General features: G+C 38.8%; 1 protein-coding gene across 2 annotated transcripts in view; it reads left to right on the plus strand.

Annotated features, from left to right (window-relative positions):
* LOC132050294 (uncharacterized) overlaps positions 1-18,778 on the plus strand; it is a 33,774-nt gene that overhangs the window by 10,850 nt on the left and 4,146 nt on the right. Inside the window, exons 3-10 of one of the 2 annotated variants that reach the window (XM_059441490.1) lie at positions 1,888-1,971; positions 10,877-11,118; positions 11,282-11,525; positions 12,550-12,629; positions 15,190-15,274; positions 15,878-16,012; positions 16,123-16,251; positions 16,993-17,040. In XM_059441490.1, coding sequence (XP_059297473.1) covers positions 1,888-1,971; positions 10,877-11,118; positions 11,282-11,525; positions 12,550-12,629; positions 15,190-15,274; positions 15,878-16,012; positions 16,123-16,251; positions 16,993-17,040 — 1,047 coding nt within the window. The remainder of the gene's footprint in view (positions 1-1,887; positions 1,972-10,876; positions 11,119-11,281; positions 11,526-12,549; positions 12,630-15,189; positions 15,275-15,877; positions 16,013-16,122; positions 16,252-16,992; positions 17,041-18,778) is intronic. The other variant, XM_059441492.1, reaches the window with a different exon arrangement.

Genomic DNA, 18,778 nt, shown 5'->3' on the forward strand with positions numbered 1-18,778 from the left:
TTGCAAATATAAGTAGTTCTTCAAGTTTATCTCATGATCTTTTTATTTCCATTTCCATTTCCATTTCCATTTGCATTATATTCATATAAATGCTTGGTTATGCATAAGTAGCAGAAAGTCACGGAAAAGTTTGCTGTCTTAGCTCTCGCTTTTGTAGTCTAGCAAGACATTGAAGGACAACACATGACTGTAAATCAAGATGATTTCATTATCTCATAAGCCTACTATGTCTGCAAGGTGGTACTCCACCCAGCATGTATTGTCTGTTTTTGTATGGGAAATAGTGAACCTCAGTGTTAAGAGGGGTCTTGGTGCAGTCGAGGATCGTTCTCAGCCACCAAGCATGGTGCTGGGATGGTCTAAAGGCTGTCTAACAGACTCCAAAACTTTTTTAATAACTAAAGAGCCTGATCAAAAGATGGTGTATATTAATTAGAATCAATTAGGGGGATATTGTTTCTTTGTAATTATGTAGCTTTGGCACCCAAGGGTATGGTCTACTGGTCAATGAAGTGGGTTGATAACCATCTCAGGTTCAAATTCCAGTGGAGGTAACACTAGATGATTTTTTCATATCTGTCCAAGCCTTGGTGGACAGAGTTACCTGGTGTATTGTGAATGCGGTTTGTTTGCAGGGGATGGGTGGTGGAAGGAGAGGGACCAATGAGGACAATATTAGGCAAATAGGGGTGATATTGAAAACAATTGCTCCAAGGGTATGAATGACATTATATCATGAAGCTTTCTCTATTAACATATCAAGCACGATGGTAGGTTCGACTTATTTTGCAAGGATCTAAGTAATATATATTTTATAATTTAAATAATTTTTACTCAATCATTGTATTTAACTGGTAACAGCGCAGCAAGTTGCTTATCTTATCTCTCATTTGTCAATCTATACTTACTATAGAATATTACGTGTAGTTGGTTTTTAAGTAACAGATGATCGTGTAAAAATTCTCTAGTGATAATATGCATGTTAAAATCTTTTTCAGATATACATGTTACTCTTTTTTCAAAATTTAGATGTTGCTCCCTTTAATGCCATTAATCCAAGTAATTCACTTTTCCACTCTTGTTCTTCCTGGTGTGTGGTTGTTGAAGAATGAAAAAGTCCCTCATCGGTGGTTAATGAGATGGGTAGTCTCTTTATATAGACTTGGGAATCCTCCCATCATAAGCTAGCTTTTGGGGTTGAGTTAGGCCCATGATCCATTTCTTTACATGGTATCAGAGCAGGACCCATCTCACTCGATGTGGGCCCCCCAAATTAAATTGCCCACGCACCAGATGTCCAGTCCTGGGCGTGAGGTGGGGTGTTGAAGAATGAAAAAAGTCCCTCATCGGTGGTTAATGAGATGGGTGGTCTCCTTATATGGACTTGGGCAATCCTCCCCTCATAAGCTAGCTTTTGGGGTTGAGTTAGGCCCATGATCTATTTCTTTACAGTGGTACATACATAATTTTGTATCAAATATTGGTACCAAGGATCGCCTGCCCTAGAGTGTGATAAAAACATCATGAAAATCAGAATGATCTTTAAGAAAATGTCATTGATTTTAAAAAACCAGAGTGCAGACATCAGAATGATATTCTTCTCTATCTGAGTGAAGATTTTTGCTTGCACCATATTGCTCACATTTAACTTCCATGGTTAAAGTTGGTTGGCACATTCAAAATCATGGAGGATAAAATCAAAATTGGCTCTCTTCTTCCGATACCCACTACTTAAGCTATGATGAATTAAAATAGAATAATGTCTTGTGGCCGCCTGTTGGGAATAACATCTTCTGTGTACAAGGATGGTTTCCCTAAATCTGAATCAATCAATCCACGAATACCCATTCCTGATTCAGATATAGTAATGGTATTTTTGCTCTGCAGGTGCGTTTATGCAGGGAGAAGAAATCAGGCAATATTTATGCTATGAAGAAATTGAAGAAATCGGAAATGCTTATAAGAGGACAGGTGAGGAGAAATATTCTTCTTTTTTCTTTATTATGTGTGCCTACTTTCATAAATTTGTTGCAGGTTCTCTGGCAAAGTATGTACTTTTTTTTTGGGGGGGGGGGGGGGGTATGTAAGAAAAACTTTTATTAGTAAGAGTAGTCAAGCGCAATGTTGCTACACATGACAAGGTAAAGTATGTATTAGAGGTAAGGTCTGCATAAATTCTACTCTCCCCAGACTCCAGTTGTGGGATTACAGTGGGTTTGTTGTTGGTGCTGCTTATGTTTTCAAGAGACATAGTTTCCAAGAAAACTAATCCTAGTAGCATGCAGAACCTCTAGTTTAAACTCTAGGAAATCCTTAAGAATATTGCATAGAATATTTTAATGATTCTCATGATAATTATCATAGAAAATGGTTATGGAATTTTAAAGCACTTATTGTTGCTGTATATCAATGGAGTACTTTTACCATTAAAAAATTGATTGTGGGGTTCTCTACTTATAGTTTAGCAGTTTGTCTTTCAAAATGACTTCTCTTTTCTTTTTCCTTTTGTTCAAACCATTATTTCGAATATGAACATTTAGATGGATAACAAAGAATCCCAAAGATTTAAGAAACTTCCCTCATTTCACTTATCAAAAAGAGAAACTTTCCTCATTTCCTGTAATTCAAAGTCTTCTCTATCTTGTATGTTCTATTATTAGTGTGTCTTTCTTGGCCTCAGCATCACGCCTCTTTACTGTTGTTATTCTAACGACACTATACCTCTTTTGGTGAATGTTCCTGTTGTTGAGAATATAATTAAATAAATAAATGTGTGTTGTCTCTTTACAACTTAAGCTTTTAGATGAGATGGTCATACCGTAAAGAATGAATCTTGGGCCTAACTCAACCCAAAAGCTAGCTCATGAAGGGAGGATTGCCCAAGCCATATTAAAGAGACGACCCATCCCTTAAAAGGCCGTTATGGGGACTCTTAACACCCTCTCTCACGCCCAGGACTGGAGTCTGGTGCGTGGCCAATTTAATATGGGGGCCCAACATCGGAAATGAAAATTGGGATGAGTCCTGCTCTGATACCATGTAAAGAATGGATCTTGGACCTAACTCAATCCCAAAAGCTAGCGCATGAGGGAGTATTATCCGAGCCATATTAAAGAGACCACCCATCCCTTAAAGGGCTGACGTGGGACTCTTACACTTCAATATTTTTTCAGAGCAGACAGAGGTCTGAGTTCTAAGTTCACTAACATCCTTAATAAAAAAGAATTTTTCACGTGCTTGGCTCACAAAAAAGAAACAAGCTCGCACGTGAGGGGGCGTGTTGAGAATATAATTAAATAAATAGATGTGTGCTCTCTCTAACAGCTTAAGCTTTTAGATGAGATGGTCACACACCTTAACAACTGTGACACCGTGCTTATTTCCTATGACCATTCTTGAGGCACTACATATAATTTGTTAGACATTCCAACGACACCGCCTCTTATTTCCATTGTTGATAGCATTCTTTGTGCAACTTCTCCAATAGTATTTCCCATCAGTGATCCAGGAACTTTTCCGGTTCATTATTAGATACCAATTCAAATTGCACTGGTGATGTCCTAGAGATTCACGCCCTCATAATCTCTTTCTGATCGACACCTGACAAAATATCCCAATCGAACGGACCCTTACCCCTTAACCCCCGTCATAATCTAAGTACCATATTAGACACCAATATGTCAAAATGCATCTCATTTATAAGATATCGACAACGGAAAATCCCAAATCAATACACATACCTCATCAAGGGATCAAGCCAACAAATTAGACATAGCTTATTGCAAGGACAATTTGGAGTGTCTAAGTATCAAAATATACAATGAAATCATCAGGATACAACCCGGGTAAACAAAGAAGTAAGCAAAACTCTAATGCCACCCCTGATACAAGTGGACTCACCAATGGTAATAAGAAGTGGTACTCAAGCTATGGCGCCCAGATGCTTAAATATGAAGAAGATGGAGTAGGTATAGAAATACCACCGGGACAAGTATTTGAAGAACAAGATTGGAAGATCTCGCCAAAGAAGGTGATAGCCCTGTAGATTTGTTCCCATGGTTCGATCCTTCCAAAGAAAACGGCGTGTTCGACACTCCGATCGCATATACGCGAGAAAGAGTGGGACCACCCTTAAGCCTAAGTATTTTCACCGGCTTGGACCATGTCTCCGAACAATCTCGCACATACAAAAGACGATTCCACATATGGAGGTTGGAATGGGATCGGGTATTTTCACGGCTTACCGTAGTGCATGCATTCAAGATAAAAAAAATCCTTCTTAAGCAAATCAAACTCTTCACGCTGCAACACTAAACTCAAATCAAAACATGCTCTTTCCGTCTCATTTTATGTGAAGGTGTTTGACTGGGCAAGGAATTTAAAAATTTAAAGAAACTTTTGACATGTAGCCAAATATATGCAAAATACCAAAATTATCCTTCTAATTGAGTGGTGGTGAGAGTTCACATGCCTTTTCATTTCCTTTATCAACAACAACAACAACATAGCTAGTGTAATCTCGCTGTGGAAGGTGGGATGTACGCAGACTTTACCCCAATCTTTGTTAGGTAGAGGGGTTATTTCCGATAGACCTCGGCTCAAAAGAAATGTACCAACGCAAGTATTGTAAGAAAAATAAAATAGCAAAATATCAATATACACGACAAGTGCATCAGCAGATAGTAATACACATTGAAGAATAAGAAACTACGCGAAAGCTAAATAATACTACTAAAAAGGAAGAAGAGGATAGGAGGATGATAGTCCCTTGCCTCTCCCACACAGTGTGCGACAACACTCAGCTATCTACTAACCGTTACCTTAATCTTTGACCTCCATAACTTCCTGTCTAAGGTCGTGTCCCGCTTTAGCCGGAGTCGCGCTATATCATCCGTCTAATCACCCCCGCTTCCTAAACCTCCTCACAACTCCCCGCCACAACCTCTCGCATCTCCTCTTCACATGCGCGAACCATCTCAACCTCGCTCCTCTCATCTTGTCCGCCACCACTCCCACCTTGGCCCGTATAACTTCGTTCCTAATCCTATCTTTCCTATTATGTCTATACATCCATCTAAGCATTCTCATCTCAGTTACCTCCATCTTTTGAACGCTGGCATTCTTGACTGGCCAGCATGTAGCCCGTACAACAATGTGGGGCTAAGCCTTACTCTGTACGGCGACACATTCTTATCTCAAAGTACCCCGGAGGTGAGCCTTCATTCACCCACCCCGCTCCAATACAGTGCGCTACATCAGCGTCAATCTCCCCTTCTCCTTAGATCATGGACCCAAGATACTTGAAGCCTTCTCTCTTGAGTATGACTAGTGCGTCGATCTTCACTTCCACCTCCACCTCATGCGTTACGTCACTAAACTTGCACTCCGGGTGCTCTGTTTTAGTCTTGCTTAAGCTGAAACCCTTAGACTCTAGGGCCTGTCTCCAAACAACCAACCTATCGTTAACACTATCACGCGTCTCCTTATAAAAAATAAGCTTTTATATTAAGTAAGTTCTAACAAGTCATATCATTTTAAGTAAAATGGGAATGCTAAGATTAGATAGTTTCTAAAAGAGTAATGTGATTTTTTTTTTTTTCGGACACACTAAAACGGAAAGTTTGTCACATAAAATGGGTAGAGAGTAGTAAATCTTTTTTGAAGTCCATCAGTTGCCCGTAGATTTAGACATAAGCTTTTTATATCTTTGGGGAGGTTTCCTTCTTGGCATTGACATTCCATCGTGTGCATATCACGATATCTGTTCAGTATCCACCCGATGGGTTCGGGAAAGGTGTCAAACCATAGTATAGTATGGTCAAGACCAAGTATGCTGGCAAAAAAGCAAGTTTACACCAGAGCCGAGGGTGTATTAATAGTTGGGGGCGCATTTACTAAGCTGCCATTTATATGGATCAACTTAATTCCCACACCAGCATGTGTAATTTTGGGGTATGCCACAATCGGGGGTCGATACCCGCTCAACTAATTGAAGTATTGTTGATTTGGCATTAATGATTAAGATTGAGATGTTGATTTGATATTGATGATTAAGATTGATAGCTTTATTTTAGGAATATATTGTATTGATGTAAATGATTAGGAATAGATTATGTAATATTGTCTTTCCTTATTTAGTCTTAGAACTCATGTATAAGTACCCATTTTTATGGATTGTATATTCATTAAGAAATACAAGAAGCCCTTTCTTCTTGCTAAAAATCTTCATGGTATCAGAGCCATTGCTGCCTTTTTGAGGTGAGTTTTTCTCCCTGCCACACTAGGGTTCCGTGTTTTATCAAAAAGGTCGAGTTTTTCTCTCTTTGTGGCTGTCCGCACAAAAACTGGATTATTTTTTCTCTGCTGGGGTGCTCGGAACATTCTCGAGCCTATCTCTATCGCTTTGATTTTTTCCGATCACCGAATTAGGGATTCCGGCGTGGCAGCCAACTTTCCGGCGATTTTTTGCTGAATTTTTTTTTCCGTTTCTCGGGTCGTAGGCCTATTCTAACCCTTTCCATCCGTATAATACATGGTGTGTTTATTTCTAGAGAGACTTTGTCTCGGGATGAAGTTCAACATCTTGCCGTCTTCGAACAAACTTGACTCTTCTAGTGTTGCTAGCCCCAATTATGCGCACAGTATTGCTTTTAATGCTCAACTTAATTGTTGGATTATTGGATTGGGCTAATAGACACATGACAAGCTCTTCTAAAGGCCTTCAAAATTACTCTCCTAGTCCCAAAAGCGGGATTATGTCGAATAGCCAACGCTCCCCAACCCCCGTTCCTTCCGGAACAAAGCCCGCCTTTGTACTCCCGATATTACCTTATCATCCATTCTTCATGTGGCTCGATTTTCCTATTAACCTATTATCTCGTTAGCGCTATCACCAAAGAACTAAACCGTAAGGTCGATTCTTTTCTAGATTATTGTGTTTTTGAAGACCTTCATACGGGAAGAAGATTGGTAAAGTGGTAGATCGTATGATGGCTTATATTTGATCGATGGAACTCGAGACTCGGTCGAGCCTTTTTTTGTAGGGAAATAAGGATGTCAACCGATAAAATAATACAAAGGCATGTACGGTTCGGGGACACCCATCTTTTTTTGCTTTAAAAAAGTTATACCTCGGTTTATTTTCTAGAACCGAGTTTGAATCTTGTCTTGTGACGCATATGAATATGCCAAGCACACTAAAAACTCTTATCCTTCGAGTGACAATAAAAGCACAATTCCTTTTCGACTATTCATTCTCGATGTACGGGGTCCTACTCAAACACTTTTCTTTGTCCGTAGTCGATGGTTTGTTACTTTTATCGATTGTTGCACTAGAATGACATGGGTATATCCGTTAAAAGCCAAAAAGTGAAGTTTTCTCCTCGTTTTAAGTCATTTCACAAGATGATTTGTACTCGGTTTGAGGCTAAGATAAAGATATTTCGAATCGACAATGGCACAGTATCACATGGATAAAACTTTTGGAGCTTACTGGAGTCTGGGATAATCCATCAAACTAGTTGTTCTTATACTAAGTGCAACAAAACGGGGTTGCCGAAAGAAAAATAGGCATTTGTTAGAAGTAGCAAGAATCCTTTTGTTTACCATGAATCTGTAGAAGCCTTATCGGGGGATGCCATTCTAGGGCCGCCTACCTCATCAATAGAATGCCACTTAAAACTCTTAATTTCCGAGTCCTTTAGAAGCTTTAAAGGGTAAAAATGATTATCTTTGTTCCTCCAAAGATATTTGGGTGTGTTTGCTTTGTTCACGCTAGAACTCGGGGAAACTGAACCTGGAAGCTCTTAAACGTGTCTTTATTGGGTATTCTCCAACACAAAAGGGTACAAATGTTATCACCCTCCTTCTAGGAGATTCTTTGTCGCATGGATGTTACCTTCGGGGAATACCGAGCCCTATTTCAAGATTTTCACACCATCACCTTGGGGAGAATTATAAGGAAGAAGAGACGGTTTTTCCTAGTTCTATTGTCGAAACTATCGCCACAAGGAAAGTGAAGTTGGAGAAAGAATTCGGGGGAGACTGTCGAAACTACGCCATAAAGAGAAAGTGAAATCGAGAAAGAATTGTGGGCATCGTGGGCGTTTGGATAGGCTCCGATTTGATAACTTACTCAAGGAGAAATAGAGTGAAGTAAGCCATCATGCAACTCCGCCGAACCCGAACCTTCTTCTTCTCAAAGTAGTTATCTATACTTCCTAATGAATTAGATTTGCCTATTGCTCGGGAAAGGAGTCAGATCTTGCACTAAACACCCTTTATCTAACTTTGTTTCCTATAATTCTTTATCGCTCCCATAGAGCCTTTGCCGCTGTCTATTTCTTTCCGTGTCTATTCCCCGGAATGGAGGGAAGCTTTTGCGGATTCTAAGTGGAAGCAAGCTATGATGGAAGAAATGAAGGCCTTATCAAAGAATGAGACTTGGGAACTTGTCGCATCACCACCGTACAAGAAGTTGGTTGGTTGCAATGGGTCTTCACCGTAAAACATAAAGCTGATGGTTCGTTGAAAGGTTCAAAGCAAGATTGGTGGCTAAAGGATTCACTCGGACTTATGGAGTGGATTATCAAGAGACATTTGCTCCGTTGCAAAATGAATACTATTAGAATTCTTCTATCTTGTGCGTACCTAATCTTGGGGGACTTGCAGTTTGATGTGAAGAATGCATTTCTTCATTGAGACTAGAAGAAAGAGGTGTACATGGAGATTCCTCTCGGTTTTGATGTACCGAACAAAGTCAAGGAAAGGTATGCGGATCGAAGAAAGCCTTGTACGGATTGAAGCACGTCTCACAGAGCTTGGTTTGACAGATTCTATAAAGCAATGATCTCCTTTGGTTACCAACAAAGCAATGCGGATCACACCCTCTTTATAAGACATTTGGGTGGTAAACTCACTTTTCTCATAGTTTATGTTGATGACATAGTAATGACAGGAGATGACAAAGAGGAGATGACCCGATTGAAGAAGTTGTTGGCACAGGAATTTGAGATCAAGGATCTAGGAAAATTGCAGTACTTCTTGGGAATTGAAGTTGCTAGATCAAAAAGAGGAATCTTTATTTCTCAAAGAAAGTATATTCTGGATCTCTTGAAAGAAACAGGTATGACAGGTTGCAAACCAGCAGATCACCCATTGAAAGCAATCACAAACTACAAAGCGGAGTTGGAAAGTCTGTTGATAAAGAGAGATATCGAGGTGGTTGGAAGACTCATTTATCTCTCTCACACTAGACCGGAACATAGCCTATTGACAAAATAGTGAGTCGGTTTATGCATGATCCTCGAGATCCTCATGCAGTTTGTCTTTCACATTTTGCGGTATCGAAGTACGCGCTCCCGGGGGAAAAGGTCTACTTTACTCCGGACATGGTCACTCCCGAATAGAAGCCTTTACCGATGCGAGTTGAAACGGATCTTTAGATGACGGAAGGATACATCCGGTTATTGTACACTCGTGGGAGGAAACTTGGTCACTTGGAGAAGCGAAAGCAAAGTGTAGTTGCTAATCAAGCGCGGAGGCGAATATAGAGCTATGGCCCAGGGTGTTTGCGAACTTTTGTGGTTACAAAAGTTACTAGAAGAATGAGATTGTCCGAAAAGGAAACTTTCCTTGTATTGTGACAACAAGGTCACAGTAATCGGTATAGCTCGAAATCCGATCCCGGCGAAGCCATCGAACAAAGCACGTTGAAATTGATCGACACTTCATCAAAGAAAAAGTCACGGGTGGTGTCTTGAGTTTATTCACGTGTCGTCAGAAAAACAACTAGGCTGATGTGTTTACTAAAGGCCTCGACAAACGGACTTTCCATACAACTTTGGTTGCAAGTTGGGCATGTGCGACATCTTTGCACCAACTTGAGGGGGAGTGTTGATTTGGCATTAATGATTAAGATTGAGATGTTGATTTGATATTGATGATTAAGATTGATAGCTTTATTTTAGGAATATATTGTATTGATGTAAATGATTAGGAATAGATTATGTAATATTGTCTTTCCTTATTTAGTCTTAGAACTCATGTATAAGTACCCATTCTTATGGATTGTATATTCATTAAGAAATACAAGAAGCCCTTTCTTCTTGCTAAAAATCTTCAAGTATCCTCACCAAAAACTTTTTCATCGTCAACAAAAAATGTCTCTTATGGCTTCATCATGTGTAATATCACTAAACTTAAGCATTCAAATCAAATCTTCATCAAAATCTCAACCTGTGACTTTTGTAGGTTACTCATATTTATTTCCCGATACGCAACTCTTAGCTCTTCCCGTAAAGATACTATGTTCTTCTGCGGGCTTTCCTTGTTCTCTTGCTTTGTTTCTCGTATGTTGATAGGTTTTGTTCTCCATATCACTACATAGCAAGCTTTAATCTCTTGTTCATTTCTCTTCATTTTTTTCATATCATTAGATGTGGTGGAGAATTTTATAGCATACTTTCTGGCGCTGTGTGGTTTTTGGAATGTTATTAGGGACCTTACCTTTCCCACATATTCGTAGATTAAAAGCTTTCTTTTGAAACTTAATCAAGTTGACCTTCTGGGCCTCCTTTCCTCGAGAGTTAGAGGTCTATGCTGATAATATGGACCTTATTTCCTTCAATTAATGGAAATGATCAAGCGTCATATCAAATGTTGGATATTTAATACTACCATATCAGCAAGGAGATCCTCATTTGGCTGTATAGGAGAGCTGAACTCCTATTCATTCTGAATAAAGTGGGGTGGTGTTTTTTTGTTTGGGGGGGGGGGGGGGGTGGTCACTTTTCCATGTGGGACCTGCATTATTATGAGATGGTTAAATTTATTATAGATCCCATTGGTCCATATTGAAAAATTGCAAATGTTGCAGGTGGAGCATGTCCGAGCAGAAAGGAACCTGCTGGCAGAAGTGGCCAGCCACTGTATTGTGAAATTATACTACTCATTCCAAGATGCTGAGTATCTTTACCTTGTCATGGAATATCTTCCTGGTGGTGACATGATGACACTGCTGATGAGAGAAGACACACTGTCAGAAAGTGTAGCTAAATTTTATATTGCTCAAAGTGTCCTAGCTATAGAATCTATTCACAAGCATAATTACATTCACAGGTGCATCATCCACTTTTGACTTGTAAAGATTGTTGCTTTGAAATTTATTAAGACTGAGGATATTTAATTTTCATATTGCGATTATAACAGTTTTCTCTTGAGGTAGGAACCTTTTAGGTAACTTATAGTCACTTATTTGTATTTGTTCATCTTCTTCATCCAGAGATATCAAACCTGACAACCTTCTTCTGGACAAAACTGGTCACATGAAGCTCTCTGATTTTGGTCTCTGTAAGCCCCTTGATTGTAGAACTCTATCTACATTAAATGAAAATGAAGCCATGGATGATGAGAATATAAGGGACCCGATGGACATTGATAGCAGCTTCCCAGATACCAATGATGGAAGTAACTGGAGAAGCCCCCGTGAACAGCTTCAGCATTGGCAGATGAACAGGAGGAAATTGGTATAATATTTTACCAGTGCATTCTTTTTCTTTGGATTTTGTGGGATTCATGCCAAATTTTGCAGTTATTCTATTGTTGAAGAAGGAAAGCATATTTTGATTAAAGGCTAGGACTTTGTTAAATCATGAAGGGTCTCTGCTTAGGTCAATATTTTTCCTACTTCCAGCTCAATTATTTATATGCTGCCTAACTTATATGGGAATCTTTGACTTCTTGTCAAATCCACCATTTTCTGGCGCAATTTGGGTTTAATGTTGGTGTGGAGTTAAGACTAGTCCCAAAAAAATGCTGTACTATGTTAAGACTCATCAGCATTTTTAATGTTGAGAAATAAAAAATCTCTCTATAATAATATGACAGCCTATTTCCCCATGAAGACAAGTCATGGCAAAGACATTTGGACGTGAGAAACGCCTTCTTATTTCATTAAACATGGGAGGTTTGTGCTTTGGCAGAAGGTACTTCCAATTGCAATACATCCATCAACACCCCATTAGGATTTACTGTTTTCTGGTCCATTTTTTATCGAATACAATCTGACATTGAAAGGTGATTAATAACAATGTGCTATATGAAAAGCTGCAATTTCTGCAAGATCAGCTCATCATGTAACTTGTCAGGTTATTATCGCTTGCGGTGTTTTCTGTTTGTGAGCTTTAGATATCACATGCCAAACACTTGCACATATATAAACACGAATTATCACAGGCACAAGAAGTTATTATGGCTTGTGTGAGTGGATTGAAGAATTTTCACTGCATTACAAATGGTGATTTGACTGTCAGAATATGTATTTGTACTTTTATAGATACTTAACCTGAGACCTGGTTATAAAAAAAATAGATACTTGACCTGCGTTTTTTTTTTTTTTTTTTTTTTTTAATTTTTTTTATTTATGACGGAGCAATCTGTTTGGAGCCAACCCTTGGGATCATCTGTCTGGACTTATGTTATTTCATAATTCACAATTTAAATATAAGTCTTTGCACTAATTTTATGACTATTTTTTCTGTTCTTTCATAGGCCTTTTCAACAGTGGGTACGCCTGACTATATTGCTCCAGAGGTACTGTTGAAGAAGGGGTATGGAATGGAGTGTGACTGGTTAGTGTTTTCATTACATATAGTCAGTAAATTTCTTTTAAATTACTAAGATTATCTTGGTTTCTCTGCTTACGCATGTCTAATATGAATGAATCTTTTAAAAAAGCATCCAAAATTCCAATGCAGAGACCCTGTAAAATTTGGTATAAAGTGGGAAAATTATTGATTATTGCTATAGTAATAATTCCACAAGTTCCATCATCGGAGGGCCACCTGTATCAAGGAAGGGGAATGGGGGAGGGAGATCAGAACCCGGGATTTCAGAAGGCAGGATGAAGAAAAGATTATGGAAGCTGAGGGGGAGGGGGAAGAGAAGGTGTGTGATGCAACTCCTAAGGGATATGGAACATTTAATAGTAGAATAAGAAGTTCGAGATAGCAAATGATATTGATTGAAAACATACCCTGAATTGGATGTGTGAAGCATGCTTCCAGCTTTGCCAGTACTAAGGAAGTTGTTCGATGTCTTGGAGTTGTTCTCTTCCTATTAATGATTGTGTCAACTTTTATAGGATAAGTATTACTTTGGGTCAGATGAGCTTTTGGAGAACTATAGTAAGTACAAGCTTAACTACATAAGAACTTTGCAATTTGATATAATTTATGGCATGCATCTATGATGAAGATAAATAATCATACATTTTGAGATTTTCTTATAGATTTTGAGATAAATATACTTCCTCCATTATTTTTTGTGACCGACCCTGTTTGAGAGAGCACAAAGTTTAAGAAAGAAAAAAGAAGACTTTTGAAACTTGACATTCCATAACCTTTGTGTGGCTATAACACATTTGGAACTTTTGATCTTAAACATGCCGTGATATTTGAGTGGCTATAAAAGCTAGGCAAAATAGGTAGTTCATATTTCCAGATTTAAAGAGGGGCCATTCTTTTTAGAGCAGACAAAAGTGGAAAGAGGGTTACATAAACTGAAACAGATGGATTTTTTATCTTTTGTACTATCTTTTGGATCTTGTATCATTCTTAGATCATTTTAACATATCCCTTATCATTATCGCCTAATCTAGCTTGATTTGCTCTTTGTTGGACAAGAACCTGATCTAGTTTGATTTATCTTTATCTTCAAGTTAGATAAAAGTTTTATTGTCTCACGAGGTCTAGTTTTTCCAGTTAGGATTTATACCTTCTCCCTTTTGATTTTATCCTATCTTTTAGTTACAGATAAAAAAATAATTATATTAGCTTGTTCAGAGTTCCTCAAAATAAGTTTGACCCTTTGTTACTTTTTCTAGAGAACTTAAAGAACAAATGATGAATTGATTTTGATATCTATTTCTCCGCACCTGATTCCTCATCTTCCTCCTTTCTCTTCTCTCTTCTATTGATCTAGCTCTTTATCTTCTCTCTCAAATATATTCTTATTTTTCTCTTCACTTCTTTCTTTCTTTCTCTACCACTGTCGTTTTTATGGATAAAATAGGTTTTATTATGACTAGAAAGTCTCTCGTATATAAGCAGTATACACCAAAAAGTAGAGTATATATAACATAACATGATTGTTGACAAGTGACTCCTAATCTTCTATACAAGCTGGAACCTCATGGATTGTACCAAAAAGGTACTGCCAGCAATAGGCTATTCCTCAAATATCATACTCTTTCTCTATCCCATCAAAAACTCTTCTATTTCTTTCCTGGACCACTGCCATTTTTGTTGTTTTATTGTTTTCTTCTTTCTTTTTTCTCAATTATTGCCCTTGCCTTTCTCCTCTTTCTTGTACTATGTGTATCTGCGGCAAAAAACGGGGAAGGTGGAGAGGAGTTCAACGGCATCACATAGGAGCATGCTAGCTTGAGGGACAAGGGGTTACTGGACCAACGGGGTAGCAATTATGCCAGGATAGAGGGAGGGCGAACATGTTGTTGGGGTGGTGTGGGGGGGGGGGGGGGGAAAAGTGAGCGGGCGGGTATCTTGTTGGGGGGGGGGGGGATAGTGAGCGGGAGGGTATCTGGTTCCTCTATGTATATCTAAGCAGTATTTTGACCGTTTAGCGTTTACCCCCACTCCTCTATAATTCTGCTTGGCAGAATTTGAGTGCTGCTGGAGCCTTCTAGTTATTTCTGCTTGTTCAAAACAGCTGCATTCCATGTCCTGGATTTAATGGAACTCCAGTGATAGCAGAGTACACCCAAAGATACTGCGCCCATAGTTTTGCTTTAGTTTGTGAAACTGCAAAAATGCCCTTGTCTTCGAAGTGATTATATAAACTCCCTACTAATTGCTTACTTATCAAACAATTACCTGCTAGTTAAAGCATCCGTAAAGTACCTACTAGTTATATTTCTAAAGAAAGGCTAGTCATGCTGTGCTTTATGAAATATGTGTGTCACTGGGTTTATTGGGAACTTCTATGACAGCATGACTATATCCAAAGATATTTCTTTTATGATTTTTCTTTAGCTTGGTAGAACTGGAGAAAAATGCCTTCATCTTTAACTATGTGTGTAAAACTACCTCTTTGTAATTTTCTAATGAATAATATTGAACCATGTTGTGCTTTATGTTTGTCTCATTTTTTTATCTACCATACAACATACAGGTGGTCCCTTGGTGCAATTATGTATGAAATGCTCATTGGTTACCCTCCGTTCTACTCTGATGATCCAATAACTACTTGCAGGAAGGTAGCATGTTCCCTGCTTTTCTGACTTCCCCTTTTCTATTTTTGTGTTCTCTTTGTTTGATTAGAGTATTGTAGAGGTGCTCAGTTACCAATTTCAAAAAAAGTATTGTAGAGGTGCTATGATAGAAGATCGGTCACCCTCTACTTTCTTAGTTAAAATCAAACAAATGAGGGACAAAGGTTGAAAGGTACAAGTTACCACATAGTACAGGATTTTGTCCGAGTGGGATCCTAATTTCTGTTTGACACATTAGTTGGGACAACTTGAAACCTGATGTGACCTTTTTGCCTAATACTTGAAGGCACTGATTGTTTATTTGACCCCAGTGAGTTTCACTTATGTATTTGTGCTTTAAAGTCTGAATAGAAGTATAGCGTGCACAATGATATGCTCATCCATGTATAAAACTTAGTGTAAGTATTGACTTTCTTTTGGCTGATTGTGTGTTATGAGCATTTGACATATAAATACTTTTCGTGTTTACCAAACACTATATAAGCAAACCAGCTTATAAGCTTACCCAAACATCTTCGGTATGCCTCTCTGCAGCCTATTTCTTCCTAATCTATCATATCCTGATTATGTGTGGTGTGGTGGTGCCAGATTGTCCATTGGAGAAATCAGCTGAAATTTCCCGAAGATCCCAAACTGTCAGCAGAGGCAAAGGATCTCATTTGCAGGTTGCTATGTGATGTTGAACATAGACTTGGCACTGGAGGAGGTGCAAACCAAATTAAGGTACTGTATCAATCAATTTTATGCAAACCAAATTAAGGTACTGTATCAATCAATTTTATCCAATTAGTTTCATCACAAAATTTCTCTTTCTTCTGGTGAACTTATTCCAGGTGGCCTCTTATCAGGCTCATCCTTGGTTCAAGGATATTGTGTGGCATAAGCTTTATGAAATGGAGGCTGCCTTCAAACCAGAAGTTAATGGGGAGCTGGACACTCAGAATTTTTTGAAGTTTGACAAGGTTGTGTACAAAAGTCATCTCTTACATAAACAATGACACCCATTTCTTTTTTGATAAGTACCTAAAGCACGCATGATTATACACCTTTTTTCTTTTGGATCTCTTGTATAGTTGCTCTCTAATTGTCAAATTGATAAGAATATTCCGATATTGTAACAAAGTTTCCACCATCAAAGGATGTGGTGCAGTGGATGGGATTGCTCCTCCCTTAACCAGTGGTCTTGGGTTCGAGCCCTGAGTATGGAAAAATCCTTGGTAGGGAGCGAATCTGGATTTAGTCAGGCTCCAATGCGGGTATCAGACACCTGGTGGGAAACCACCCCACCCCCCCCCCCCCCCGCCAAAAAAAAAAAAAAAAAAAAAAAAAAATAGAGGAGGAAGGAAGTTTCCTGCCTGCAATAACTGATAAATGAACTGCAACCTTCTAGTTATTTTCATTTTCTCAGAATCTACAAATAAAGCAGTGACAGATTTTTAGTAAGTAGAGAAAAGAAGAAAAAGATGCAGCAGGAACCCTTCCTGTTCATCCATCTCTCTATTTAATTACTGGTCTTACTCACGCGTGAGGAGGCGTGTTGACGACATAATGAAGTAGACAGAAGTTTTCCCTTTTTCTTCAAGTTCAAAATTTAAAGTGGGATGGTAGACATAATTCGGCACACATGCTCTTCCATTTTTTTCTTTTATCCTATACTTCATAAGTGTGCTTTCCTTTTAATGTACATTCTGCCTTTTTCATAGATGGATCATCCAACACCGGCAAGATCTGGTTCAGGTCCTTCTCGGAAGGTTTGTAAGCATTAATTCTCATCTTTATCTATTTCAATACCTTTTCAAATAAGGTAAGGTTTTGTTGCTCTCGAAGTTTATGCAACCTTCTCTCAACTCGGCGACTGAACTTCTTGTACAGAAAAGAGCAAAAGAGGGAAGCAGTGAGAGTTTACCCAGATTTTCTTAAAAACTGTATCTATATTGCTTTGTTAAATTAAAAGAATACTGTCTAAATAATTTTCAAATTTTCATAGATATACAAGCTGCACCACAATAACCTCACTTTAGACTTGTTTTGAAAAAAAGGCTAGTGATAACCTCACATTTTAGACTTTTGTAGTACGAATTGTCAAACCACAGATAATAAATACCTATGTTACATAATAGAGTCAGATAAAATCTATGCATTATCTTCCCTGTGTTCCGGTTAGTATGCATTAATAGTGTGGTTTGGGACTGAGTAGTAGCAGTAGTAGTTGTTGTAATAGTATGGTGTCCATTTACTATGACTTCTACATAACAATTTGTAATAATCCGATTAAAAGTTAGAATTAAAACAGGATGGTTGAAATGGAGAAGTGCTACCGGGTGCTATGTGATAAAAGCAAGCTTACCAAAGTAAAAAGTAAGTTCTACGGAACAATTATAAGACCTGCAATGCTATATGGTAGTGAATGTTGGGCCTCGAAAGTCCAACATATTCACAAGATGAGTGTCGTAGAGATGCGTAGCTAAGATGGATGTGCGGTTATACAAGATTAGATAAAATTAAAAATGACCACATTTTCCAGAAGGTGCAAGTATCATGCATTGAGGATAAAATGAGAGAAGGTCGCTTGAGATGGTTTGGTCATGTCCTGCGTTGACCTACAGATGCATTGGTCCGTAGGTGTGAAACTATGGTGAATGAAGGTGTTAAAAAAGAACGTGGTAGACCTCATATCACATTCAAGGAATTTGTCTCATACGAGCTACAATTTCTTGGAATTAATGCTGACTTAGCTAAAGATTGGACATGACAAAACAACAACATACCCAGTATAATCCCACAAGGTGGGGGCTGGGGAGGTTAGAGTGTACGCAGACCTTAGCCCTACCTTGGGAGGTAGGGAGGCTGTTTCCGATAGACCTCGGCTCAAGAGAAGGTGCCAAGACAATAATAATAATAATAGGCAGTAATAGCAAAATATAATAAGATAAATGAAGTTAAAGGAAGAAAGAAAGAAACAATCAAGTTATATTAGAGATTTAAACAAAATAAGGGAATGAGCAAATAATACTTCTAGTACGGAAAAGAAATCCTCGCGGCCCCCTACTAGCCCTTTACCTTGATATTCGACCTCCACACCCTCCTATCAAGGATAATGTCCTCGGTAAGCTGAAGCTGCGTCATATCCTGCCGAATCACCTCTCCCCAGGACTTCTTCGGCCTACCCCTCCCTCTCCTCAAGCCTACCACTGCCAGCCTCTCACACCTCCTCACTGGCACATCAACGCATCTGCGATGCACATGGCCGAACCATCTCAACCTTCCTTCCCGCATCTTGTCCACCACGGGGGCACACCCATCTTGTTCCGAATCACTTTATTCCAAATCATATCTCTCCTAATATGCCCGCACATCCATCTCAGCATCCGCATCTCTCCACACGTTCTCGTCCTCTACCTGTGTCACGTCACTGAACTTGCACTCTAAGTACTTTCTCTTAGTCCTGCTCAACTTGAAACCTTTCGACTCCAGGGTTTGTATCCAAAC

The sequence above is a fragment of the Lycium ferocissimum genome, chromosome 3 (genome assembly GCF_029784015.1).
Source record: "Lycium ferocissimum isolate CSIRO_LF1 chromosome 3, AGI_CSIRO_Lferr_CH_V1, whole genome shotgun sequence".
In the NCBI taxonomy this organism is placed as follows: domain Eukaryota; kingdom Viridiplantae; phylum Streptophyta; class Magnoliopsida; order Solanales; family Solanaceae; genus Lycium; species Lycium ferocissimum.